Source organism: Salmo salar, chromosome ssa24, assembly GCF_905237065.1.
Source record: "Salmo salar chromosome ssa24, Ssal_v3.1, whole genome shotgun sequence".
Lineage (NCBI taxonomy): Eukaryota > Metazoa > Chordata > Actinopteri > Salmoniformes > Salmonidae > Salmo > Salmo salar.
Window position 1 is genome coordinate 10,793,047 of NC_059465.1, and position 22,914 is coordinate 10,815,960.

The following is a 22,914-nucleotide window of genomic DNA, read 5'->3' on the forward strand; positions in this document are numbered from 1 at the left end:
TTGCTCTGAGACTCGAAATTGAGCTCAGGTGCATCCTGTTTCCATTGATCATCCTTGATATTGTCACGTCCTGACCAGCAGAGGGAGTAGTTGTTTAGTATTTTGGTCGGGACGTGGCAGAGGGATGTTTGTTTTGTATGGTGGGGGTTTTGTGTGTGTTGTAAAGAGGTGTTTGATTTATGTGTTCCTGGGTTTTGGGTGTATGTTCTAGGTTAGTATATTCTAGGTTGTATTTCTGCATTCCGTCTAGTTTAGGTTTTCTATGTTTAGGTTTGGGTGCTGGACTCTCAATTGGAGGCAGGTGTTTAACGTTGCCTCTGATTGAGAGTCCTATATATGGGTAATTGTTTGGTGTAGTGTTTGTGGGAGATTGTTTCTTGTTTTGTTGAGTGTGCATGACAAGACTGTTTTGTTGTTCGTGAGTTCTTAGTTTTTGTTATTTTGGTGTTCACTTTATTTGATAATAAATACAAGATGAGCATCCACATTCCTGCTGCGTTTTGGTCCTCCGTTCCCGATGACAACCGTTACAGATATGCTTCAACAACTTGATTGGAGTCCACCTGTGGTAAATTCAATTGATTAGACATGATTTGAACATAACAAAATGTGGAAAATGTCAAGGGGTCTGAATACTTTCCGAAGGCACTGTATAACAGTAATAGCATTTCATATAATTAGGCTACTGACCCTTTCCCAATGTCTCAGTGAACCGTACTGGGGATAAAGGGATAAGCAGTGGCAAGGTCAGAGAACTGTCTCCCTGCCAGTAACCATCTTTAATTTAGTTTCTAGTGGAAATGTAATTATTGGGCCATCAACATTGTTAGTGACTACTGAAGCCAAGATTTACGACCTTATCGCAACAGGTCTCGGTAGTGCAGTAAGAAGATGCAATTAAATCATGTATGCATCTCAAGAACAGCAAATTTGCTGACAGCATATCTCCCCACGCCGTGCCGAGCTGCATGGCCGCCAGACAAATCAACGACAGCTCCACCACGGCCCAACCACAGACCACAGAAAGGGATTGATCACATTGCAAAATTATTTTATCAATCTGTCCGATTACTGTGCTATGTTTTGCTGTGTGCATGTCTTTTTTTCAATTTTTTTTTACTATCCTTGTGGGGACCAGAAGTCCTCAAAAGGATAGTAAAACAAGGAAAATTCGGACAAGTGGGGACATTTCGCCGCCCACAAGGAAAAAGGCTTTTTTAGGCTCATGGGTTAAATTTAGGGTTAGGGATTAGGGGTTATGGTTAGGGTTAGGAGTTATGGTTAAGTTCATGGCTAGGGTAATATTTAGGGTTATGTTAAGTGTGTGTGTGTGTGTGTGTGTGTGTGTGTGTGTGTGTGTGTGTGTGTGTGTGTGTGTGTGTCAAAACAGGTTCTCATATCCCAGGCCACCATACATACATGGCTATAACGGTTTAAATGTGTTCTTTATCTCAAATTAATCACAGCAAACCATAGGAAATCATTCAAAAGTATCAAATAAGGCACATACTATCTTAAATAAGGGATCTCTCTGTCTCTGCTTCTTGTTATTTTCTGTTGTCACTCGGTTTGTCTGTGCTTCTCCATGTTCTCCTCTGTTGTCACTCGGTTTGTCTGTGCTTCTCCTAGTTCTCCTCTGTTGTCACTCGGTTTGTCTGTGCTTCTCCTTGTTCTCCTCTGTTGTCACTCGGTTTGTCTGTGCTTCTCCTTGTTCTCCTCTGTTGTCACTCGGTTTGTCTGTGCTTCTCCTTGTTCTCCTCTGTTGTCACTCGGTTTGTCTGTGCTTCTCCATGTTCTCCTCTGTTGTCACTCGGTTTGTCTGTGCTTCTCCTTGTTCTCCTCTGTTGTCACTCGGTTTGTCTGTGCTTCTCCTAGTTCTCCTCTGTCACTCGGTTTGTCTGTGCTTCTCCTTGTTCTCCTCTGTTGTCACTCGGTTTGTCTGTGCTTCTCCTTGTTCTCCTCTGTTGTCACTCGGTTTGTCTGTGCTTCTCCTAGTTCTCCTCTGTTGTCACTCGGTTTGTCTGTGCTTCTCCTTGTTCTCCTCTGTTGTCACTCGGTTTGTCTGTGCTTCTCCTTGTTCTCCTCTGTTGTCACTCGGTTTGTCTGTGCTTCTCCTTGTTCTCCTCTGTTGTCACTCGGTTTGTCTGCGCTTCTTGTTCTCCTCTGCTTTCACTCTTGTCTGTCTGTGCTGAGCCCAGCCACATCCTCGTTGTGAATGAATAAACACATATATACTGTATGTTTTATTGTACTACATGATGACTTGTGTTTAATAAAAGCACTGTATTAATGTCTAGTAGATGTTTATTGGCTTCTGTGTTATAAAACTACTTTTTAGGCTATATTGCAAGTTAGTGCCTGTCATATGTGTTCCCCTGAATCCCCCTTCCTTAATTAAGTGTTAATTAGCCTCCTATTTCATACAATATACAGCCAAAATATGAACTGGCAGCAGTAGGCTACATCTGTGTCAGTTTGTGTGACAGTGTGCCCCCCTCTGTTTTCTTCCTACAGCGACTGCACTGTCCTGTGCTGCCACAGCAGCTGATGATCTGTCTGTGCTAAAGCCTGGCATCATTTCTCAGTCACAGCACTCAGACCAGCAGAATAACCAGAACTTTTAGAAAATAAGTTGTTCAATTTTACACACTCAGCAGTGTTGGCCTCAATAGCCATTTTTTGGTCTCTAACTTTTTTCGACACCACCTTTTACAATCCATGATCTTGGCTGACTAACTGATGACAGAGCGTCAGAGTGGGTCTCTTTTCTGATGAACTGTTTGACTGAATGTGAATTTGTGCAACATCAGTTCAGCCAATCAGAAAACCGGGGACCAGTCATTGCACACTGATCAGCCAAATGCTCATTATAGATTATGACAACAGAGAAAATGTGAAAAAATCATTAAAAAAAATCTTAACAGGCCCTTGGGCCATAGGCAATGACACTTTTTTGCCGGCCCATCTGGCATTTGCCAGAATTGCCAGGTGGCTAATCCGACCCTGTGTGTGTGTGTGTGTGTGTGTGTGTGTCTTCTATTTCAATCCCACTGCAGAGTGATGTGTCGCTGGACTCTCCTCATTCACCCCACCGGCCCTGCCAACCCATAACTCTCTCCATGGCACACGGACAACAGCGAATCAGTCATTCTGTGCCTTGGCTTGCGTACAGATGCAAAGGTTGATGTTTGCATGGCCACACATGCACTGTATACACACACGTGGGGAAGCTACTCTGAAAATCAAGTTTACCAAGCTACCAATTACTTCACACTGGAAGAAGTTAAGCTACATTAAAGCAACCCTTAAGATAACTATAGTTTACTTCACTAAAGTTACTTTGAAAAAGTAGCTCATTACATCCAAACTACTTTGTAAATATTTATCACATGTACAGTGGGGGAAAAAAGTATTTGATCCCCTGCTGATTTTGTACGTTTGCCCACTGACAAAGAAAGGATCAGTCTAATTTTAATGGTATGTTTATTTGAACAGTGAGAGACAATAACAACAAAAATATCCAGAAAAACGCATGTCAGAAATGTTATAAATTGGTTTGCATTTTTATGAGGGAAATAAGTATTTGACCCCTCTGTAAAACATGACTTAGTACTTGGTGGCAAAACCCATGTTTTGAGGTATGGACCAATGTCATAGATGACCAATTGCAAGAACAGTTCACTTTGGGGTCATAATGTTAACAGAATGTGTAATTTAGCCAATTAAAAGTGTGAGAAAAGAAGGTCTGATGCTGAAAAAGAAAGGAAATTATTGCCTACTTCACCCATATTTGATTTTTGCGAGAAAAAAAGTAGTGTGTAGTTCCAGTAGTTAGCTACACCACTACATGGCAAAAAAACTACTAAAAACACTACCTAGATTAGAATTTAGTTCAACTACCACCAAACTACTGCAAAATGTAGTTAAATTATTAGTTGAACTACATATAGTTCACTAATCCCCAACACTGACACACGCATACACAGAGAGAGCAAGAGACAGATGCATAGAGGAGTTGTTTTACAGTACATTTAGACTGTCGCTATAAGCGTTCTCACAGTACAGTTTACCATAATCTAGTTCATATGATACCAAGGTCTTACGTTTCCTCTTACAGGAGTCGTCTTGTTTTCTGTTTCATTGATCTGGCCTTTTTGCTGATGATGGCCTTTTGCCAATGCGCTGATGCCTATTTGCCCACACAGTATTACTGAGTGGCTGTGCAAGGAGTAAAGATTTCCGTTCTGAGATAAAGTATTTGCTTCTGACAGCAGCGCTGGTGGATACTCTGCTACTGTCATCCATCTTGCGTTCTCCTCCCATCCTATACCTTCGAGTCAGACAGGCAGCAGAGAAAGAGAATGCTGAGATGGGGAGATATCGTTTGCGTCCCAAATGGCACCCTATTCCCCATAGGCCCTGGTCAAAAGTAGTGCACTAAATAGGGAATATGGTGACATTTGGGACAAAGACATCCAACTCATCTAGAGACCCAACTGACTTCATACAATACATCACTTTAAGTTCGGTGGGGCAGTTTGTAGAACTTTCCCCCAACTAACTACACGACAGTAATACATCATGTCTACTTCACATTATCATAGCAACCTGTCAGTGAGTGATATGTAACTGTGATGTGTTATTGTATGGTATAGTCATTACTGGTTGGACAACCCAAATTGCTATATCATATCAGCTATTATAGTTTATTCTAGGTTTGCCTATTGCTCTCAGGTCAGTGAGTTGGTGAAATTAGTTGTCAGCAGCATGACTGCCAATAATATATGCTATGTCATCCTAATGGTTCAGCAAAGCAGGATGGGCAGGCAGTTCAAGTAAAGTCCATGTATTGATTTGTTCTTTTTGTGGACTATTATTTATCTCTTTTGCCATGTCCATTAGTGAAGTAATGAGTTGATATCATAGTATGTTTCACTTTACAGCTAGAATCCTGAGTTGCTACATCAATTTTTTTACTTTTAAATTAATAATATAGTACATACCCATCTATTCTTGAAGAATATAACTTAGAAATACTTCATGAGTTGAGAACCTACTCATTCAAGGGTTTTGTCTTTATTTGTACTATTTTCTACATTGTAGAATAATAGTGAAGACATCAAAACTATGAAATAACATATATGGAATCATGTAGAAACCAAAAAAGCGTTAAACAAATCAAAATATATTTTATATTTGAGATTCTTCAAAGTAGCCACCCATTGTCATGATGACAGCTTTACACACTCTTGGCATTCTCTCAACCAACTTCACCTGGAATGCTTTTCCAACAGTCTTGAAGGAGTTCCCACATATGCTGAGCAATTGTTGGCTGCTTTTTCTTCACTCATCCCAAACTATCTCAATTGGGTTGAGGTCGGATGATTGTGGAGGCCAGGTCATCTGATGCAGCATCACTCTCATTCTTGATCAAATTTCCCTTACGCAGCCTGGAGGTGTGTTGTGTCATTGTTCTGTTGAAAACAAATGATAGTCCCACTAAGCGCAAACCAGATGGGATGGCGTATCGCTGCAGAATGCTGTGTTAGCCATGCTGTTTAAGTGCGCCTTGAATTCTAAATAAATCACTGACAGTGTCACCAGCAAAGCACCCCCACACCATCACACCTCCTCCTCCATGCTTCACGGTGGGAACTACACATGCGGATATCATCCATTCACCTACTCCGCGTCTCACAAAGACACTGCGGTTGGTCATCTGACCAAAGGACAGATTTCCACTGGTCTAATGTCCATTAATTGTGTTTCTTGGCCCAAGCAAGTCTCTTCTTCTTATTGGCTAATACTATAATTCCTATATAATAGATGGTCAGTCCTTGCATCCATAGAATGAATTTGAGACAGGTTTGCTCCAGGTCCATACCTCAGCTTTTTACCAAACTGAGGTGGGATTAACGCTTTATTATTGTTTCAACAAAGGATTCTAGCTTTAACATTTGTCATGTATACTGCATGCATTTTCAATGCAAAATGCTACAAATATTATAGTATTGTTTTTCGATTTGCCCTTCTTGTTCTAACCTGGCTGTGCCCAGTCAGAAAATGTTTAAAGTTTTAATGTCACATATACTCTTAGAAAAAAAGTTGCTATCCATAACCTTAAAGGGTTCTTCGGCTGTCCCCATAGGAGAACCCTTTGAAGAACCCTTTTTGGTTGCAGGTAGAACCTGTTTGGGTCCATGTAGAACCCTTTCTACAGAAGGTTCTACCTGGAAACAAAAACAGGTCTACCTTGAACCAAAAGGGGTTCTACCTAGAACAAAAAAAGTGTTCTCCAATTGGGACAGCCAAAGAACCCTTTTGGAACCCTTTTTCTAGGAGTCTACACAAGTACAGTGGAATGTCTTTCTTGCAAGCTTTAACCCCAACAATGCAGTAATCACTAACAACGTAATACAAAAAAATAACAAGGTAGAACAAAAACACACAAGATCTAAAAGTAAGAAAGAAGAAGAATACAATGAAGTAAGTAAGAATACTATATACAGGGTCAGTTCCAGTACCACATGTACAATGTACAGAGAAACTGTAGCTTATGTAGTATGGTTTTGATGTTACCATAATAATTGAAGACACTGACGATGGTTGTGAGTGTTTGGTTAATAAATCGCTTTATTTGGCTTTGGGAGGAATATCACTGCATGAGACAGCAGCACATAGTCACAGTAGAGTAGCAGAATGAATGGTCTGTGTCAACACTCCTGAACCACCTCGGAAGCATGTGTACTGCAAGTGAAAAGGTTGTTTTATTGTTTTGATCATGGTTAAGGCAATTATCTTTTTTTACACTCAACAAGCAAAATCTATCCCATCCCCAGTTTTCAAGCTCCCAAGAATCAGGCCATGCAGTCAATGCTTGTCAATTGATTCATTTCTCAAGGAAAGGAAAAAGGAGTGATATCTACAACGGTTAAGGATAAGGCCTTCCACAGTGTGTGCCAGTCTCAAAAAAAGAACATTTAACATTCTGTGAAGCTATACATTTGCCCATGGTAAGTTTACAAAAATTTTGGAGGACAGGTAATTTTACTACAGTATAGGATTCTAGAGTACATTCCATTTGGGGTTTTCCATGTATTTTTCTTTCCCTAAACATACTTCCTGCAACACTATTCCTTTTATCACTGTAAATCATAAATGTCTCCTTCTTTAACATTTTCACTCATTCTTTATGACCTTACATATCCGTGCAGTCACTCACTGTATCCTGACCCACAGATAGTCCTGATATCGATAGCTTAGCACCATGATGGAAGCTAGCCAGCCATACAACTTACAGTATGCTATTATGGTCCTTCTCGTGCAGCTATGATATGTCTGCCTAGGGTACCCTGTGTACATACTGTTGCTGTCCATCTCAGACTGCAGTGGTGGTTGTGGTAGTGGTGCTGGTGGGGGGGGTTATATGGTGATAATAGCCCTTATCTGTGGCGCAGCACCATGTGACCGCCCATGACCCCAGTGGCGTCTGCACCGTCTGCCACTTGGTCCTGCAGTCCACATGAGGCTGCTTAAGGGGAGGACGGCTCATACTGACTGGAATGGAGTGAATGGAATGGTATCAACCACATGGAAACCATGTGTTTGGTGTGTTTGATACCATTCCATTCCAGGCATTACTATGAGACCGTACTCCCCAATTAAGGTGCCACCGGCCGGCCGCCTGTGATGCAGTCAGAATGGAGGCCTGTCTCTCACTCATTGTCACCTCCAGCTGTCCTTCACAGCAGCCACAGGCCTCTTAACTGTCTGGAGCAGAGCACACTGCTAAAAGCAAACACAGGCTGCATCCCGATGGGCTCTGATCAAAAGTAGTGCAGAAAATACGGAATATGGTACCGTTTGGGACTTAACAACACACACTCTACCACTCAAACCACCAGCCAGAAGGTTGAAGGGTACAGAGCACTAAACGACCACAGATAGTAAACAAACAAGACTTAGACCACTCTGGGGAAAGGAAGGGACTAGGAGAGACATTTACCTCAGGTTTAGAGAGAGTTATCTTACTTTGAGGGCATATCTATTCAGTGACAAATGAATCAATCAAGAGAGGGTATTTCAACATCAAATATAAGGGTATAGTGTGATAAATAGCAGCATTTTAAAACTCTAAATTTTTCATTCCTGAAAGGTGTGCTTCTGAACACAGAAGAGGTGCTGCACAATGCACTTATCTCCTACCTTTGAAATTAGAACCCTCCCAAATAAACGCTATGATTTCATGTACTTTTTTCTAGAATCCATGTTGTCATGCCGTGCTATGACATTCGCAGTGACAGAGAGAGGGGGGAAGGTGAGCGGTGAAATATTTACTTTTCTGGTGATGAAAAGTGATGGAAAAGAAAGTGGGTCAATGGACAGAACATTCTATATCTTTCTCCTGTGAATGAAAAAGAGAGGAGGGAGGAGCATTCAGTGTGCCAGTTTGTATCTTCAGCTCAGAATACGGTATTGCACCCATGGGCATAATGTGGATTTCTGTGTCCCCAATATTATACGCTAACATTCATGAAAAGGTTTAAAGGGCATTTTCTACAATGAAATTCCCTTAGATGTTTCCAACTTTTTTTTAAATGTATTTCTTCAAAAAGCACCTTAAATGTTGGACTGGTAAAAGTTGGTAAAGCTCTATGCTCTAGACCTCTGTGCATATAGTAGGCATAGTCTGTGTGCTGCTACCAGTATCCTACTATTACTTTCAAGATTACAATTGAATTGCTCTTAATAACCACATCTCATATCATTAATGGCACATAAAGCCGGGACCTTACTGGGCGATATCATCCCTGACTTCTTAATCTGACGTCATACTTGCTTTAAGGCATTCTCTTTTGCTGACTGATTGGCTTAATACTGTAATGTTGACCACCTTCTCTCTGCTCCCTGTGGTAACCATCATCTATGGAGTAAAACCGTGACATAGAATCCTGGGAAAATGTAGCTACAGATTTATCTTCTGGCAGGGTAATACACCTCTCTGCATTGTCTGTCTTTCTATTTTCCACCACACAGCTGATTATTGATACCCAGAGAACGAGAGGAGAAGGTACATGTGTATGAGGCATCTGGCGTGAGTACGGTGTGTGTGCGTGTGTGTCCTTGTGAATCAGAAATGAGGTGACAGCGAAGGGATCCATATGAGTGAATGAGTGGACTGTAGTAGGGCAAAAGGCATTGATGATCAATGACACAACCAGTTTAGCTCTTGGTGCTCTTGCTGGGAGCACCCCCCTTCTCTTCCTTCTTCTTTTGAACATCCTCCTCCTCTTCCTCATCTTCCTCCTCATCTCCCTCTCCATTCTCCACCGCATTCTCATCTCCATTCTCCTCTCCATCCCCTCCCTCCTCTCCTTCCTCCTCTTCCTCCTTCTCTTCCTCATCCTCCTCCTTCTCTGGTTCCTCAGGCTTGGCTCCCCTCATCCTGTAAGGGGCGGAGGAACCCAGGGCGTAGGAGCGGCTGGACGAATACGAGAAGCCAGAGTAGCCTGACTGCAAGATATTTCCGCCAACTGTACTCAGACGGCACTCTTCACCTTCCAGCAGCTTCCTGAAGAGGGGGGTGAAGATGGAGAGATGTAGAGGAAGAGAGAGTCAGTTTACAAACATTTATTAAATTCTATTGCTGTGCTGACTAGGTATTCAAATGTTTAGAAAAGGGGGGGTGCTCATAAATCTTTTCAAAGAGACACTGTGGTGCATCAACAGTGGCCTGATTGCTGAGCTGACTAAAATACTGACTAAATCAGAGGAAGAGAGTCAGTTTACAAATGTATCAAACTCCAACCGTTCATACTTTTCAAAGCACTCTGCTGACTTGGAATTCAGATGTTTAAAAGGTGTTCAGAGTACAGGAAAGGCACTGTGGTTTGGATCAACGATATGCTGAATGCAGACTTAACATTATCAGACATATAGACTCAGACTAGGTGATGACTAACCTGTAAGCAGCGATCTCAATGTCCAGGGCCATCTTGACATTCAACAGGTCCTGGTACTCACGCAAGTGACGGGACATCTCCCCCTTGGTGCTGCGGAGGGCAGACTCAAGCTCTTGGATGGTTTCCTGCAGGCCGATTAACATCAGAATGTGTTACTAATGATAAATACTTCACTATGTTCATTTCCTAATACCTCACAACGTACATTTCCTAATATCATTTTACATGTGTTGTGCTACAGAGCAATTGAAATGCCATCACACATACCATCTGTGATATACACCTGTTACTTAGGAGGGGATAATTCTGTAGAATCCACAGGGTAAACCCTGTACTGTAGCAATTATTGTAGTATACAGTAATAGCCAGCCTGTCCTACTCCACATACCTGCATCTCTCCCATCTCGTTGCTATGGCGGTCCTCCATCTCAGCCATCTGCCTCTCCAGGGCCTCATTGTGGCCCCTGAGAGCCTCGATCTCCAGGCTGCGGGCCTGCACCTGCCTGCGATATTCATTTAGCTCCTCCCTGCTATGCTTCACCTGGTCCTGGTTGCGGGAGGCCGCCTCATTCACACTAGCAAACTTAGAGCGGTACCACTCCTCGGCCTGGTTCTGATTCTTGGCTGACAGGACCTCGTACTGGGCACGGATGTCCTTCAGGGCCACAGCCAGGTCGGGTTTACCATCCCTCATGTCCATCTCCACTGAAACCTGGGACCAGGCAGGGACAGAGGGGTTAGTTAGGGTTGGGTATGGTTACCAGGTGTGAAGAGAATGCGTCAATGGCTAAATATATACATATTTGTTGTGTAGTGGAGATTCAAATATGATAATATTTTGCTTTAGTATTCGTTATTATATTATTATTTTTATGTTCGTATTAATTCTAATTTACTGTAAATGTGAAGTAGGCTATTATAATAAATCCAAACCAAAATTGTTGCAACATCCATTTTTTCCCCCAATTTTTTTTTCTTTAACTAAATATAGTAAAAGATTTGATAATCACTATTGAAATCTACGTCAAACCCCACAGACCATCATGGGCTTATAGTAGACACATGGGAGCTATGAGCCTTGGGCTAATGTGATCTATCTAGTGAGGTAAAATACTGAGAGCTGATGTATTGAGCGCTGAGTCAGGGCTCTGTGCACCATCATGGGTGTTGCTTTCAATCGCTTCCATGGCAATTATATCTCCAGCAGGGCAATAGAAAGGCCCCTGGAGAAAACAAACACTTAATTATCTTTCCAATAATGAAGATCCTCTGTTGCATCAATTGATATTAAATTGTACATCAGACTTATTTTTTTATTTAAAGAAAAGCATTTAGAGTACTATCACCTTATCCAATGATCTATCCAAAATGCCAGTGCCTTCTAAAACACTGTACGCTACAATAGTGTTGTTTAATTGTTACCTTGATGAATGATTATATTGCAATGAACCTTGTGTGGGACAACATGAATCAATACCATGTTGACAATCTTGTAAATAACAACAGCTAGGCTATGTGCCAGCGGTAATTAACCTATAGAAATCGTCCTGTAAAATGTGTTCACAAAGTGGGATTGTGATAGTTGATCATCATGAGATTGACTACGTAAAATTCAACAAGGGCATTGATTCATCTTCATTTGTTTTATACGTCCTGAGTTGACCCTATGCTAGGTCGACCACACCTAGATATTGCGCTACTATTTCTCGGCATCATCAGCGGGAGCACTAGCATCCCTATCAACCCAAATGCTCCCCCCCCCCCTCTCTCTCTCCCTCCCTCTCGATCTCCCTCCCATTCCCTCTCTTTTTAGCACACTGGGTCTTGCTTTAGACTGTATAACACTTTCAGACTATGCACATAATCGATTTTCAGTAACCATTTACACCATTTCAATTCTATTTTATAGTTAAACAACTTCCCTCATAGTTTATGTATAGTTAGTGTCCTATGTCAATGCTGGGTTTGAATTGGCAGAGGAGAGGGACTACTACATGGTGCTGTTTTACGCAGAACCGCAGTGCCGTAAAATGTACTGCCACTTATCGCAGTGCGCAGTGTTCACTGGCTTCAGCACCAAGGACAGCGCATGTGCTGTGAATTAACTTTGACTCGGTGAATGTGGAGCCACAGTGAATGTGAATGATAAGATAGCCATATGATAACACGCTATATGAACAGTGTTAGTTATTTGGCACTGGTTATCACCATAAATGATACAAGTTATCATCAAAACATACATTGCCTAACTTTTCCCTTGGTGTATATTTGGTAGGATATTTGGAGGCGGCGTGATGAGGAGATGAGGGTGACAAGTGACAACTGATGGGGGTCATGAAGGGTGAAGTGATGTCGGCACCTGTGTGGCTTGCAGGGAAACCTGCAGCTCTTGCTGCTCCTCCTCGTGCACTTTCCTGAGGAAGGCGATCTCATCCAGCAGTGACTCGACTTTCTTCTCCAGCTCGAGTCGGGACATCGTGGCGTCATCCACGTCCTTACGGTAGCTCTTCAGGGTGCCCTCCGCCTCCTCGCGGAGCCTCGTCTCCTCGTCCAGCTTCTCCTTCATGCGGTCCAGCATCTCGTTCATCTGCACGCAGTCCAGGTGCATCTGGCTCTTTTCGTGGGTCAGCTCCTCGACCCGCGCCCTCAGCTCCCGGATCTCCTGCTCGTACAAGTCGTGCAGACGGGAGGGCTCTGTGTGGCGCTGGCGCAGTAGAGTCACCTCGGCTTCCAGAACCTTGTTCTGCTGCTCCAGGTTGTGGACCTTCTCAATGAAGGAGACGAAGCGGTCGTTCAAGCCCTGGAGCTGCTCCTTCTCGTTGGTGCGGATGATTTTCATCTCGTTGGTGACGGCCGTGGACTGGGTCAAGTCCATGGAGTCGGGCATGGAGGAGTGGAAGTTGCGCCCGGCACCCACCTTGCGGTAGCCGGAGGATGTGACCATGGATGGGGAGCCATAGTTGCGGTGTGAGCCGCTGGAGCGGTACCCGCCGGACAGGCGAGAGGGGCTGCTGCCCACCGACATGCGGCCGGAGCTCCGGGGCGCATCCCCGAAGATCTTCCGATAGGAACTGCTGGAGTAGACGTCGCCAGAGTAACTCATGTTTGCAGGTGGAGAAGTGGAACGCGAGTCTGACCTTTGCTGCTTGCGGAGTCCCGTCTCACTGCCCCGTGTGAGAGTGTGTGTGGAGTGTGGGAGTGTGGGAGAGAGAAAGAGAGAGGAAGTGAGATACGAGTGATGTCTGGCAAGACAGGTGCTTTTATAGTGATGAAACTCGAGCATCATTTGACGCAGGGGCAGGAGCAGGGTGAGGGAAACCTGCAAACTCCTGCAAAAAGAACTATTCTCAGGGGAACACGAATTCAACTTGAAAGTATTTCAGGCTAATCCATGCTGTACAGACAAGCCAAGATAGACCTTTGGTCAATGCGAGAGCATAAAATGATGACTTACAGGGGACATGTTAAATAGTTATTTATAATAAGACCAAACGGCCAGGCCTACTAATATCCTGATGATAATGATTATACTAATTAAAGCGAAAAATGACTTTATTATTAAATGTTGATACTGAGGCCAACGTAGGACATAATAGGCCAAATTGACATTGCCTAGACTTTTTCTGATTAAGTTTTGTGAAACGTCCCATGCAGGTTATCCGATCCCACTAAACACTGGCATTACAGTGTTGCCGTGCTGTCCCAGCAGTCCAGGCATGGGGTCGATGCATGTGAACTGTGTGACAGGACTGAGTACGTCTAAACGGTACTGCTGTATTGCAGTCTGCAGCCATGCACCTTTCGTGCCGGACCACCGCAGTGTCTGAATACAGGAAGAGACACAGACACAAAGGTCTGTTTGCATAAACTCCCCAATGCCCGCACATCATATTAAATAAATGCAAGTCACTTAATAGCCTAACACCTATTATCAAGTTTAGCCTATACTACATTGAAAACATAAGCCTGTGAAATGGGTCAGTCCTGCAAACATTTTCCAGGATCACAAGGCACTTTTAGGCGATGATTCAGCACATGAGAGAGGACTATTGATGGTGCAGCGCTGTCTTCTTCTCGCGCGATGACTCGACATGCTGGATCTGGCCTTGGCCCTGATCCAGGTTACCGACCAACTAACTAATTTAGAGGGTAAAACACACTCGCCCATAGCTGTCGGGACTGCAGAATGCATAGCCCAATAGCTATCTTATCCCATATAGTAAACGTTCAACACATTTTGAATTTGCATTTCCAATCACTTTTACATTTTTTAAGTATTCAGGAAGATAATAACACATTCTAAGCTAGTTGTTTCGTCACTTTTAATGTTGATAAGGTGGCCTTGCCCCTGAAGATTTATGAGATATTGATCTCTTGAACTATATGCTATGTCATGATGGTCAAGTTATTCCTAATAAAATGTAATCCGTGTCACTGAGGCTTTACATATGGATCCACAAATGCACGAACAAGGAGTGATCATGGTTATTATCTGAACAGAAAATAAAATACTGTTGAAAAAAGTAAAAAATATTTACACTGTAGATGCCTTGTTTACCATGATGTAATACAAACGTTAAAGTCGATGCAACGCATTTGCAAACGTCCCATTTTAACCACTAGAGGGCAGAATATTCTTAGTAATGTGCAACATCTCCACTTGGCTTTGAGAGACGCCAGGCCATGTAAACAATGGGATAACCTCATCTCTACTTCGACACTGATCAATCACCATCAGCAGCTAGACAGGCTGTCTATCCTGAGCTCTTCCTTCATAAGAAAAAAGGATTGTCCTTATTTCTTTCTTTCATACCATTCATTCTTTCACTCACAGCGGTCTCTTCATAGACATCACATTGTTTGCTTATGGAATGTATTTGAATCCTCTCTCAGTTTTATAGCAGGCAACTCTCAGCTCATATGCTCCCAGACATAATCACCAGACTTCTACCAAAGTCACCTTGACATCCAGAACACAGTGTCACCCACATGTACAGACATGTACCTTCAGCACTCCCACATAGTTCCAGCCTACACCTCCTCTTTCAAAAACACCTCATCATTAGTGTGTGAGACATACACACATCCCACACCCCTACCTATACCAGTGGAGGCTGCTGAGGGGAGGACAGCTCATAATAATGGCTGGAACGGAGTCAATGGAATGGCATCAAACACATGGAAACAATGTGTTTGATGTATTTGATACCATTCCACTAATTCCGCTCCAGCCATTACCACGAGCCCGCCCTCCCCAATTAAGGTGCCACCAACCTCCTGTGCTACACACACCCTGCCGCACCTCACCAGCGAGCTCAGGCCAGCCATTTCCAGCAGCTCCAACAGCAGGCAGCAACAAAAGGCCCATTGAGACAGGAGACGACCGTGAGTGACTCAGCAGCAAATGACAGGTAGAGGTATCACCTCTTTCTAGACCAACGTTTGTGTCTTCCAGTCTTCCTTTCTCCTGCTCCAGCTCAGCAAGTTAGGGAACATCGAAATGGGAACATTTGTTGTACTGAAAGAGAGAAACTGAAAACAACTGTAAAGAGGATGCTTTTTTTTTTTTTATCTATGAGATTTGTAAATTAAATGTGTGATTCACATGCATTCACTTTGCAGTCTGCAGTTTCTTTCCTGTTGGGACAAATGCCATTTTTGAAAAGCAGTACCACTTTGAGAGCAATTTCCTTTGAATGCTGCAGTGTTGCTCTACAATGTCTGTAGTATCTCCATGCTTAGGATCTCACTCAAAAGGCTCCTTTAAAACGTTCCTATCCCAGGTGCTTTGATTTGCCAGGTGCTCATGAAGTAGCTGTACCAAGACCAACTGTATGTTACTGGCCGGTAACCATTCTGTTCATCTTTATTTCTTCCTTAAAAACAACTGATCCCGTCTGATGTGCACTACCTCGTCCCTCTGGTCCCATGAGACCCTCCTCCTAATGCAGACCATCAGCTCCATCTGTCAACAAGCCCCCTCATTCCCAGCACGGCCCCTACCTTACCTACATTTCTTTTTCTCAGTGTAGGGATGGGATTGTCAGTCACCTCCTCTGTCTCGCTTAACACATCTGTTATATTCTACGATACGTAATCATTATGAGACAGAAGGATCCTTCTACCAATTCGGCAACATTTGTATTTCACTTTTTTTTAAACCTAATTTTAACATTTGTCATAAAGAACATGTTCAACTACATGAAAATACGTTTTCCCATCTCAAGGGTGATTAAGTGTCAAATAAAGTAACACGGTTGACCGTAACAGGGTTGCCGATTTCATCTTAATAAATTATAAGGAATAAGGTTTTGAAGTGTCTGTCCTATATCTAGGACATAAAAGAAAACACAGGAAATGCACTTTTTTTTTATACATACAGGTATTCAGAAAGTATTCAGACCCCTAAAATGGAGAATATAAATACAAATCCTCATCAATCTACACACAATACCCCATAATGACAAAGTGAAAACAGGTTTTTAGACATTTTAGCAAATTTATAAAAAAAACAAACAGAAATACCTTATTTACATAAGTATTCAAACCTTTTGCTATGACACTCAAATCAAATCAAATTTTATTTGCCACATGCGCCGAATACAACAAGTGTAGACTTTACCGTGAAATGCTTACTTACAAGCTCTCAACCAACAGTGCAGTTCAAGTAGAACACATTTTTTTTACCAAGTAGGCTAAAATAAAAAGTAGCACAATAAGAATAACAATAAATAGGCTATATACAGGGTGCACAAGTACCGAGTCAGTGTGCAGGGGTACCGGTAATCTGTACATGGAGGTGGGGGCGAAGTGACTATTCATAGGTAACAAACAAACAGCAAGTAGCAGCAGTGTACAGAAGGGGGGGGGGGGGGGTCAATGTCCGGTGCAGATTTCCTTTGACACCGCTTATTATATAGGTACTGGATGGCAGGAATCTTGGCCCCAGTGATGTACTGGGCCGTTTGCACTACCCTCTGTAGCGCCTTACGGTCAGATGCCGAGCAGTTGCCATACCAGGCGGTGATGCAACCGGTCAGGATGATCTCGATGGTGCAGCTGTAGAACCTTTTGAGGATCTCGGGGCCCATGCCAAATCTTTTCAGTCTCCTGAGGGGGAAAAGGTTTTGTCGTGCCCTCTTCACGACTGTCTTGGTATGTTTGGACCATGATAGTTCGTTGGAGATGTGGACACTAAGGAACTTGAAAACTCTCGACCCGCTCCACTACAGCCCCATCGATGTTAATGGGGGCCTGTTCGGCCCACCTTTTCCTGTAGTCCACGATCAGCTCCTTTGTCTTGCTCACATTGAGGGAGAGGTTGTTGTCCTGGCACCACACTGCCAGTTCTCTGACCTCCTCCCTATAGGCCGTCTCATCATTGTCGGTGATCAGGCCTACCACTGTTGTGTCGTCAGAAAATTGAATGATGGTGTTGGAGTCGTGTTTGACCACGCAGTCGTGGGTGAACAGGGAATACAGGAGGGGACTAAGTACACACCCCTGAGGGGCCCCAGTGTTAAGAATCAGCGTGGCAGATGTATTGTTGCCTACTCTTACCACCTGGGGGTCGGCCCGTCAGGAAGTACAGGATTCAGTTGCAGAGGGAGGTGTTTAGTCCCAGAGTCCTTAGCTTAGTGATGAGCTTCGTGGGCACTATGGTGTTGAACGCTGAGCTGTAGTCGATGAACAGCATTCTCACATAGGTGTTCCTTTTGTCCAGGTGAGAAAGGGCGGTGTGGACTGCGATTGAGATTGCGTCATCTGTGGATCTGTTGGGGCGGTATGCGAATTGGAGTGGATCTAGGGTGTCCGGGAGGATGCTGTTGATGTGAGCCATGACAAGCCTTTCAAGCACTTCATGGCTACCGACGTGAGTGCCACGGGGTGGTAATCATTTAGGCAGGTTACCTTAGTGTTCTTCGGCACAGGGACTATGGTGGTCTGCTTGAAACATGTTGGTATTACAGACTCAGACAAGGAGAGGTTGAAAATGTCAGTGAAGACACTTGCCAGTTGGTCAGCGCATGCTCGGAGTACACATCCTTGTAATCCATCTGGCCCTGCGGCCTTGTGAATGTTGACCTGTTTAAAGGTCTTACTCACATCAGCTGCGGAGAGCATGATCACACAGTCGTCCGGAACAGCTGATTCTCTCATGCATGTTTCAGTGTTACTTGCCTTGAAGCGAGCATAGAAGTTATTTAGCTCATCTGGTAGGCTCATCTGTCACTGGGTAGCTCTCAGCTGTGCTTCCCTTTGTAGTCTGTAATAGTTTGCAAGCCCTCCCACATCCGATGAGCGTCGGAGCAGGTGTAGTACGATTCGATCTTAGTCCCGTATTGACGCTTTGCCTGCTTGATGGTTCGTCGGAGGGCATACCGGGATTTCTTATAAGCTTCTGGGTTAGAGTCCCGCTCCTTGAAAGCAGTAGCTCTACCCTTTAGCTCATTGCGAAAATTGCCTGTATTCTTGTTGGGGTATGTACATACAGTCACTGTGGGGGACGATGTTGTCGATGCACTTATTGATAAAGCCAGTGACTGATGTGGTGTACTCCTCAATGCCATCGGAAAGAATCCCGGAATATATTCCATTCTGTGCTAGCAAAACTGTCCTGCAGTTTAGCATCTCCTTCATCTGACCACTTTTTTATAGACTGAGTCACTGGTGCTTCCTGCTTTAATTTTAGCTTGTAAGCAGGAATCAGGAGGATAGAATTATGGTCAGATTTGCCAAATGGATGGTGAGGGAGAGCTTTGTACACGTCTCTGTGTGTGGAGTAAAGGTGGTCTAGAATTATCCCCCCTCTGGTTGCACATTTAACATGCTGATAGAAATGAGGTAAAACAGATTTAAGTTTCCCTGCATTAAAGTCCCCGGCCACTAGGAGCGCCGCCTCTGGATGAGCGTTTTCCTGTTAGCTTATGGAGGTATACAGCACATTGAGTGTGGTTTTAGTACCAGCATTGGTCTGTGGTGGTATGTAGACCGCTATGAAAAATACAGATGAGAACTCTCTTGGTAGATAATGTGGTCTACAGATTATCATGACATACTCTACCTCAGGCGAGCAAAACCTTGAGACTTCCTTAGATATCATGCACCAGCTGTTGTTTACATATATGCATAGGCCCCCGCACCGTGTCTTACCAGAGGCATTTGTTCTATCCTGCCGATAGAGTGTTTAACCCGCCAGCTCTATGTTCTTTATGTTGTCGTTCAGCCACAACTCGGGGGAACATAAGATATTACAGTTTTTAATGTCCCGTTCGTAGGATATACGTGCTTTCAGTTTGTCCCATTTATTTTCCAGCGATTGAACGTTAGCTAGCAGGATGGAAGGCAAAGGCAGATTAGCCACTCGTCACCGGATCCTCACAAGGCACCCTGATCTTGTTCCGCAAAATTTCCTTTTCCAGCGAATGACGGGGATCTGGGCCTGGTCGGGTGTCTGTGGTATCTCCCTCCCATCCGACTCATTGAAGAAAAACTCTTAGTCTAATCTGAGGTGAGTAATCGCAGTTCTGATGTCCAGAAGCTCTTTTCGGTCATAAGAGACGGTAGCAGCAACATTATGTACAAAACAAGTTACGAACAACGTGACGTCATACCCAAGAAGACTCGAGGCTGTAATCGCTGCCAAAGGTGCTTCAACAAAGTACTGAGTAAATGGTCTGAATACTTACGCAAATATGTTATTTCAGTTTTTTATTTTTTATAAATTTGCAATACAAAATAAGAAAACTGTTTTTGATTTGTTATTATGGGGTATTGTGTGTAGTTTGATGAGGGTTTGGATGCTACAAACAGAAGTTGGCACATTGACGGTTACGACTTCAGATGCGTCCCGTTTTTGTGAGAATACCAATTTTTGGGATGTCTCATGGTCTGACAAACATAACTGTAGCTCGGCCACCTCCCACCGCAGATGTGGAAGGCCGCCATAATCGGATGCGGTGGATTGAGTTGCAGCCCATGCAGATATCTCTAGCTTAAACTGAACAATTTTGATGTTTTTTTTTAACATTCATTAGATTGACGCACCGATGATTCAATAGACTCCAGGGACTTAAATCAGCCATAAATCCCCTAGTGACAGGAGGAATGGAAGCTTGTGTGCAAAAGTTTTCCACCTCAATACACCAGAAAACTGCCAAAAAGAGTAGAACCAACTCACCTGCTTTTACACTATGATTTGACTATCAGATGTTCAACGTTTCTTTTGAAGTAAATATTTAAAATGGAATAGTTTCAACATATAAGAGTTCAGTTCACGTAACAGTGTCCCTCATTTTAGGGCCAACAGATGTACACTGAGTGTACAAAAGATTAAGAACACCTGCTCTTTCCATGACATAGACTTCACCTGGTGAGTCTATGATCCCTTATTGATATCGCTTGTTAAATCCACTTCAATCAGCGTAGATGAAGGGGAGGAGATTTTTAAGCCTTGGATCGGGTATGTGTGCAAGTCTGAGGGGTGAATGGGCAAGTCAAAAGATGTAAATGCTTTTGAACAAGGTATGGTAAGTGCAATGTGCACAGGTTTGTGTCAAGAGCTGCAGTGCTGCTGGGTTTTTTACACTCAACAGTTTCCCGTGTGTATCAAGAATGGTCCACCACCCAAAGGACATCGAGCCAACTTGACACAACTGTGGGAATCATTGGCGTCAACATGGGCCAGCATCCCTGTGGAGCACTTTCGACACCTTGTCGAGTCCATGCGACAAATTGAGGCTGTTCTGAGGGCAAGTCATCTTCAGAAATTACTTGGAGAAAGCGGATTAAAATCCTCCTAGAAGTCACAGAGGGAGCACAGACGGACAGGTCAAAATGCTGAATTTTGGCACTATAGCAAGTCTTTATTCATATAAAAAAAATCTGATTGATTGAATTCTACATGTGGTCTATAGGGCACTTCATTTAATATAACAGGCTTTTAAAATTCAATATTGGTGGACAATTTTTACTTAAATTATAAAAGGGCATTCCATTTGTGGAACGACCCAGAATTCTGTCTGTATGTATTTTTCTGCTGTAAAATAGGCCATTTGCTCTCACAGAGAGAATACTTCCTAAGTGCAGCTATCTGTTTTGTTTCATATGCCAGTGTTTACATTTGAATAAGAGGGTGTGATCTGGCATGACTGTTGTGTGAGTCTCTCAACATATTAGGGATAATGCCAAAAGCAAGCATCTGCAGCGGTGATTCAAAGCACATAAACGATAGAGTCGTGTACTCAATGTTTATTTCCCAAGGGCATGTTGCAATTCTATTGCAAAGTGTTATTCGGGCCTAGGTGTGTGTCCGTGTGTGTGTGCGTGCAAAGGTTGTGGTTCGTTGGGTCTGCCGGGTTGGGATAAACTGATGGATTTGCCTAATCTGACAGCCAGGGGGATGGAGGGGTTACAGGGACTCGGACCCCACTGACAGAATGTAGACACACGACACACACATTTGTCATGGCATGCACACACGTCAATGATAAAGCCATCTTTGTACACTCGCCATCAATACACTGTCACGATAGGGGACCTGCAAACCAGTAACAGCTGCAAGTAGAGAGTAGTCTAGTCTAGCTATTGCAGCAATAACAAAGACGACACTATATCAGGTAGCGTAGTGTTGTGGGAAAGCATTTAGGGTCAGAACTGCAATGCAAAACATGTACGCCCCATGAGACAATGACACTGATGGCATTCAAAGACTGTCCATTCATGTCTTTTGTTTGGAGTCTATATTATATTCAAGGTTTCCTTGAAAGTTGTTGCTCCCCCACCAGATCTACAACCACCTGGGAGGGTAGACTCACTCCACCTATAAGAATATCCCCTGTAGACTCACTCACCTTCAAGAACATCCCATGTAGACTCACTCCCCTTTAAGAATATCCAATGTAAACTCACCCCCTTTTAAGAATATCGCCTGAGGAAAGTGCTGGGGGGGGTCAAACAGGTCAGATCAAAATACTGTAAAGCACCAATGCTTCTTCTGCTATACTAGTTCAGAACAGAATAAACCTGGAGTGAAAAAGTCTTCAATAATATAACAATTTAACATATGCCATTTAGCATTCACTTTTATCCAAAGCGATTTAGTCATGCGGGCATACATTTTATGTATAGCTGATCCCGGGAATCGAACCCACTACGTTGGCATTACAAGCACCTTGCTCTACCAACGAGCTACAAAGGACCTCCACTTCAGATTTCCTTTGGCCAATAGGCTATAAGCAGTGAGCATCTCACACAGACTGACCTGGACACATATTATTCCAGTCTGAATTAGATACGGGAAGAATAATTAATCTCAGTCACCAGGGAGGAGAAGGGTCAGAGGCGTGCTAGAATCATATCAGAGGGTGTAAGAACAGTAATCCATAGTAGAATATCCACACTGCACTCTCCATCTTCCTCCCGCTGAGTTGGCAGCCAGACAAGGACAGACTGCATCACAAAGGTGCCAAGATAAAGAAATTGCTTTGCGATGTGTCATTTGTGACTATGTGCAAGTGTGTGTGCATACCAGTGTGCGTGTGTACCAGTGTGTGTGTGTGTCTTGCTTTAGCAGTGAGCAAAAGGACAACAGACTTTTGAGAGGAAGGATGCTGATCAAGGTTCCATCACTCCCTTCCTCTCCTCCCTTCCATCCCGGTTATTAAACAGCCGCAGATTTATCTGGTCAAACCAGGGATTTAGGCAGGAGATTACTGTCAGAAAAGAGTTATTCTGCCTGCCAGAGCTAGCTCTGATTACCTCCCAAGATGATGGCTTTGTTTTCCTGTCTGGCATCATTCCACATTGAAAAAGGTCTCATCAAACCCCAAGCGGATTATTGCTACTATGGAATATAGGCACTAGAGGCATGTGCTCTGCATTAGATTTACATTACATTTTGGTCCTTTAGCAGACACCCTTTTCCAGAGTAACTTACAGCCTGAGTATTCAA

The 22,914-nt window shown here is 43.4% G+C and overlaps 1 protein-coding gene across 1 annotated transcript; it reads right to left on the bottom strand.

Annotated features, from left to right (window-relative positions):
- Positions 1-6,606: 6,606 nt before the first annotated feature.
- Positions 6,607-13,198, bottom strand: LOC106585106 (low molecular weight neuronal intermediate filament). The gene is made up of 4 exons (XM_014170948.2): positions 12,322-13,198; positions 10,351-10,674; positions 9,963-10,087; positions 6,607-9,571 (listed from the first exon to the last, which is right to left on the bottom strand). The coding sequence occupies exons 1-4, from the start codon at positions 13,063-13,065 to the stop codon at positions 9,223-9,225; spliced, it is 1,542 nt and encodes a 513-aa protein (XP_014026423.1). The 5' UTR covers positions 13,066-13,198; the 3' UTR covers positions 6,607-9,222.
- Between the last annotated feature and the right edge of the window lie 9,716 nt (positions 13,199-22,914).

What these genes read in the sequence shown, in the direction of transcription:
- LOC106585106 (XM_014170948.2), bottom strand. Translation starts at nt 13,065, where the DNA reads ATGAGTTACTCTGGCGACGTCTACTCCAGCAGTTCCTATCGGAAGATC. An exon ending in ACGAGATGGGAGAGATGCAG is followed by an intron (nt 10,088 to 10,350) that starts GTATGTGGAGTA and finishes ATCGGCCTGCAG; the next exon opens with GAAACCATCCAAGAGCTTGA. An exon ending in ATTGAGATCGCTGCTTACAG is followed by an intron (nt 9,572 to 9,962) that starts GTTAGTCATCAC and finishes CCCCCTCTTCAG; the next exon opens with GAAGCTGCTGGAAGGTGAAG.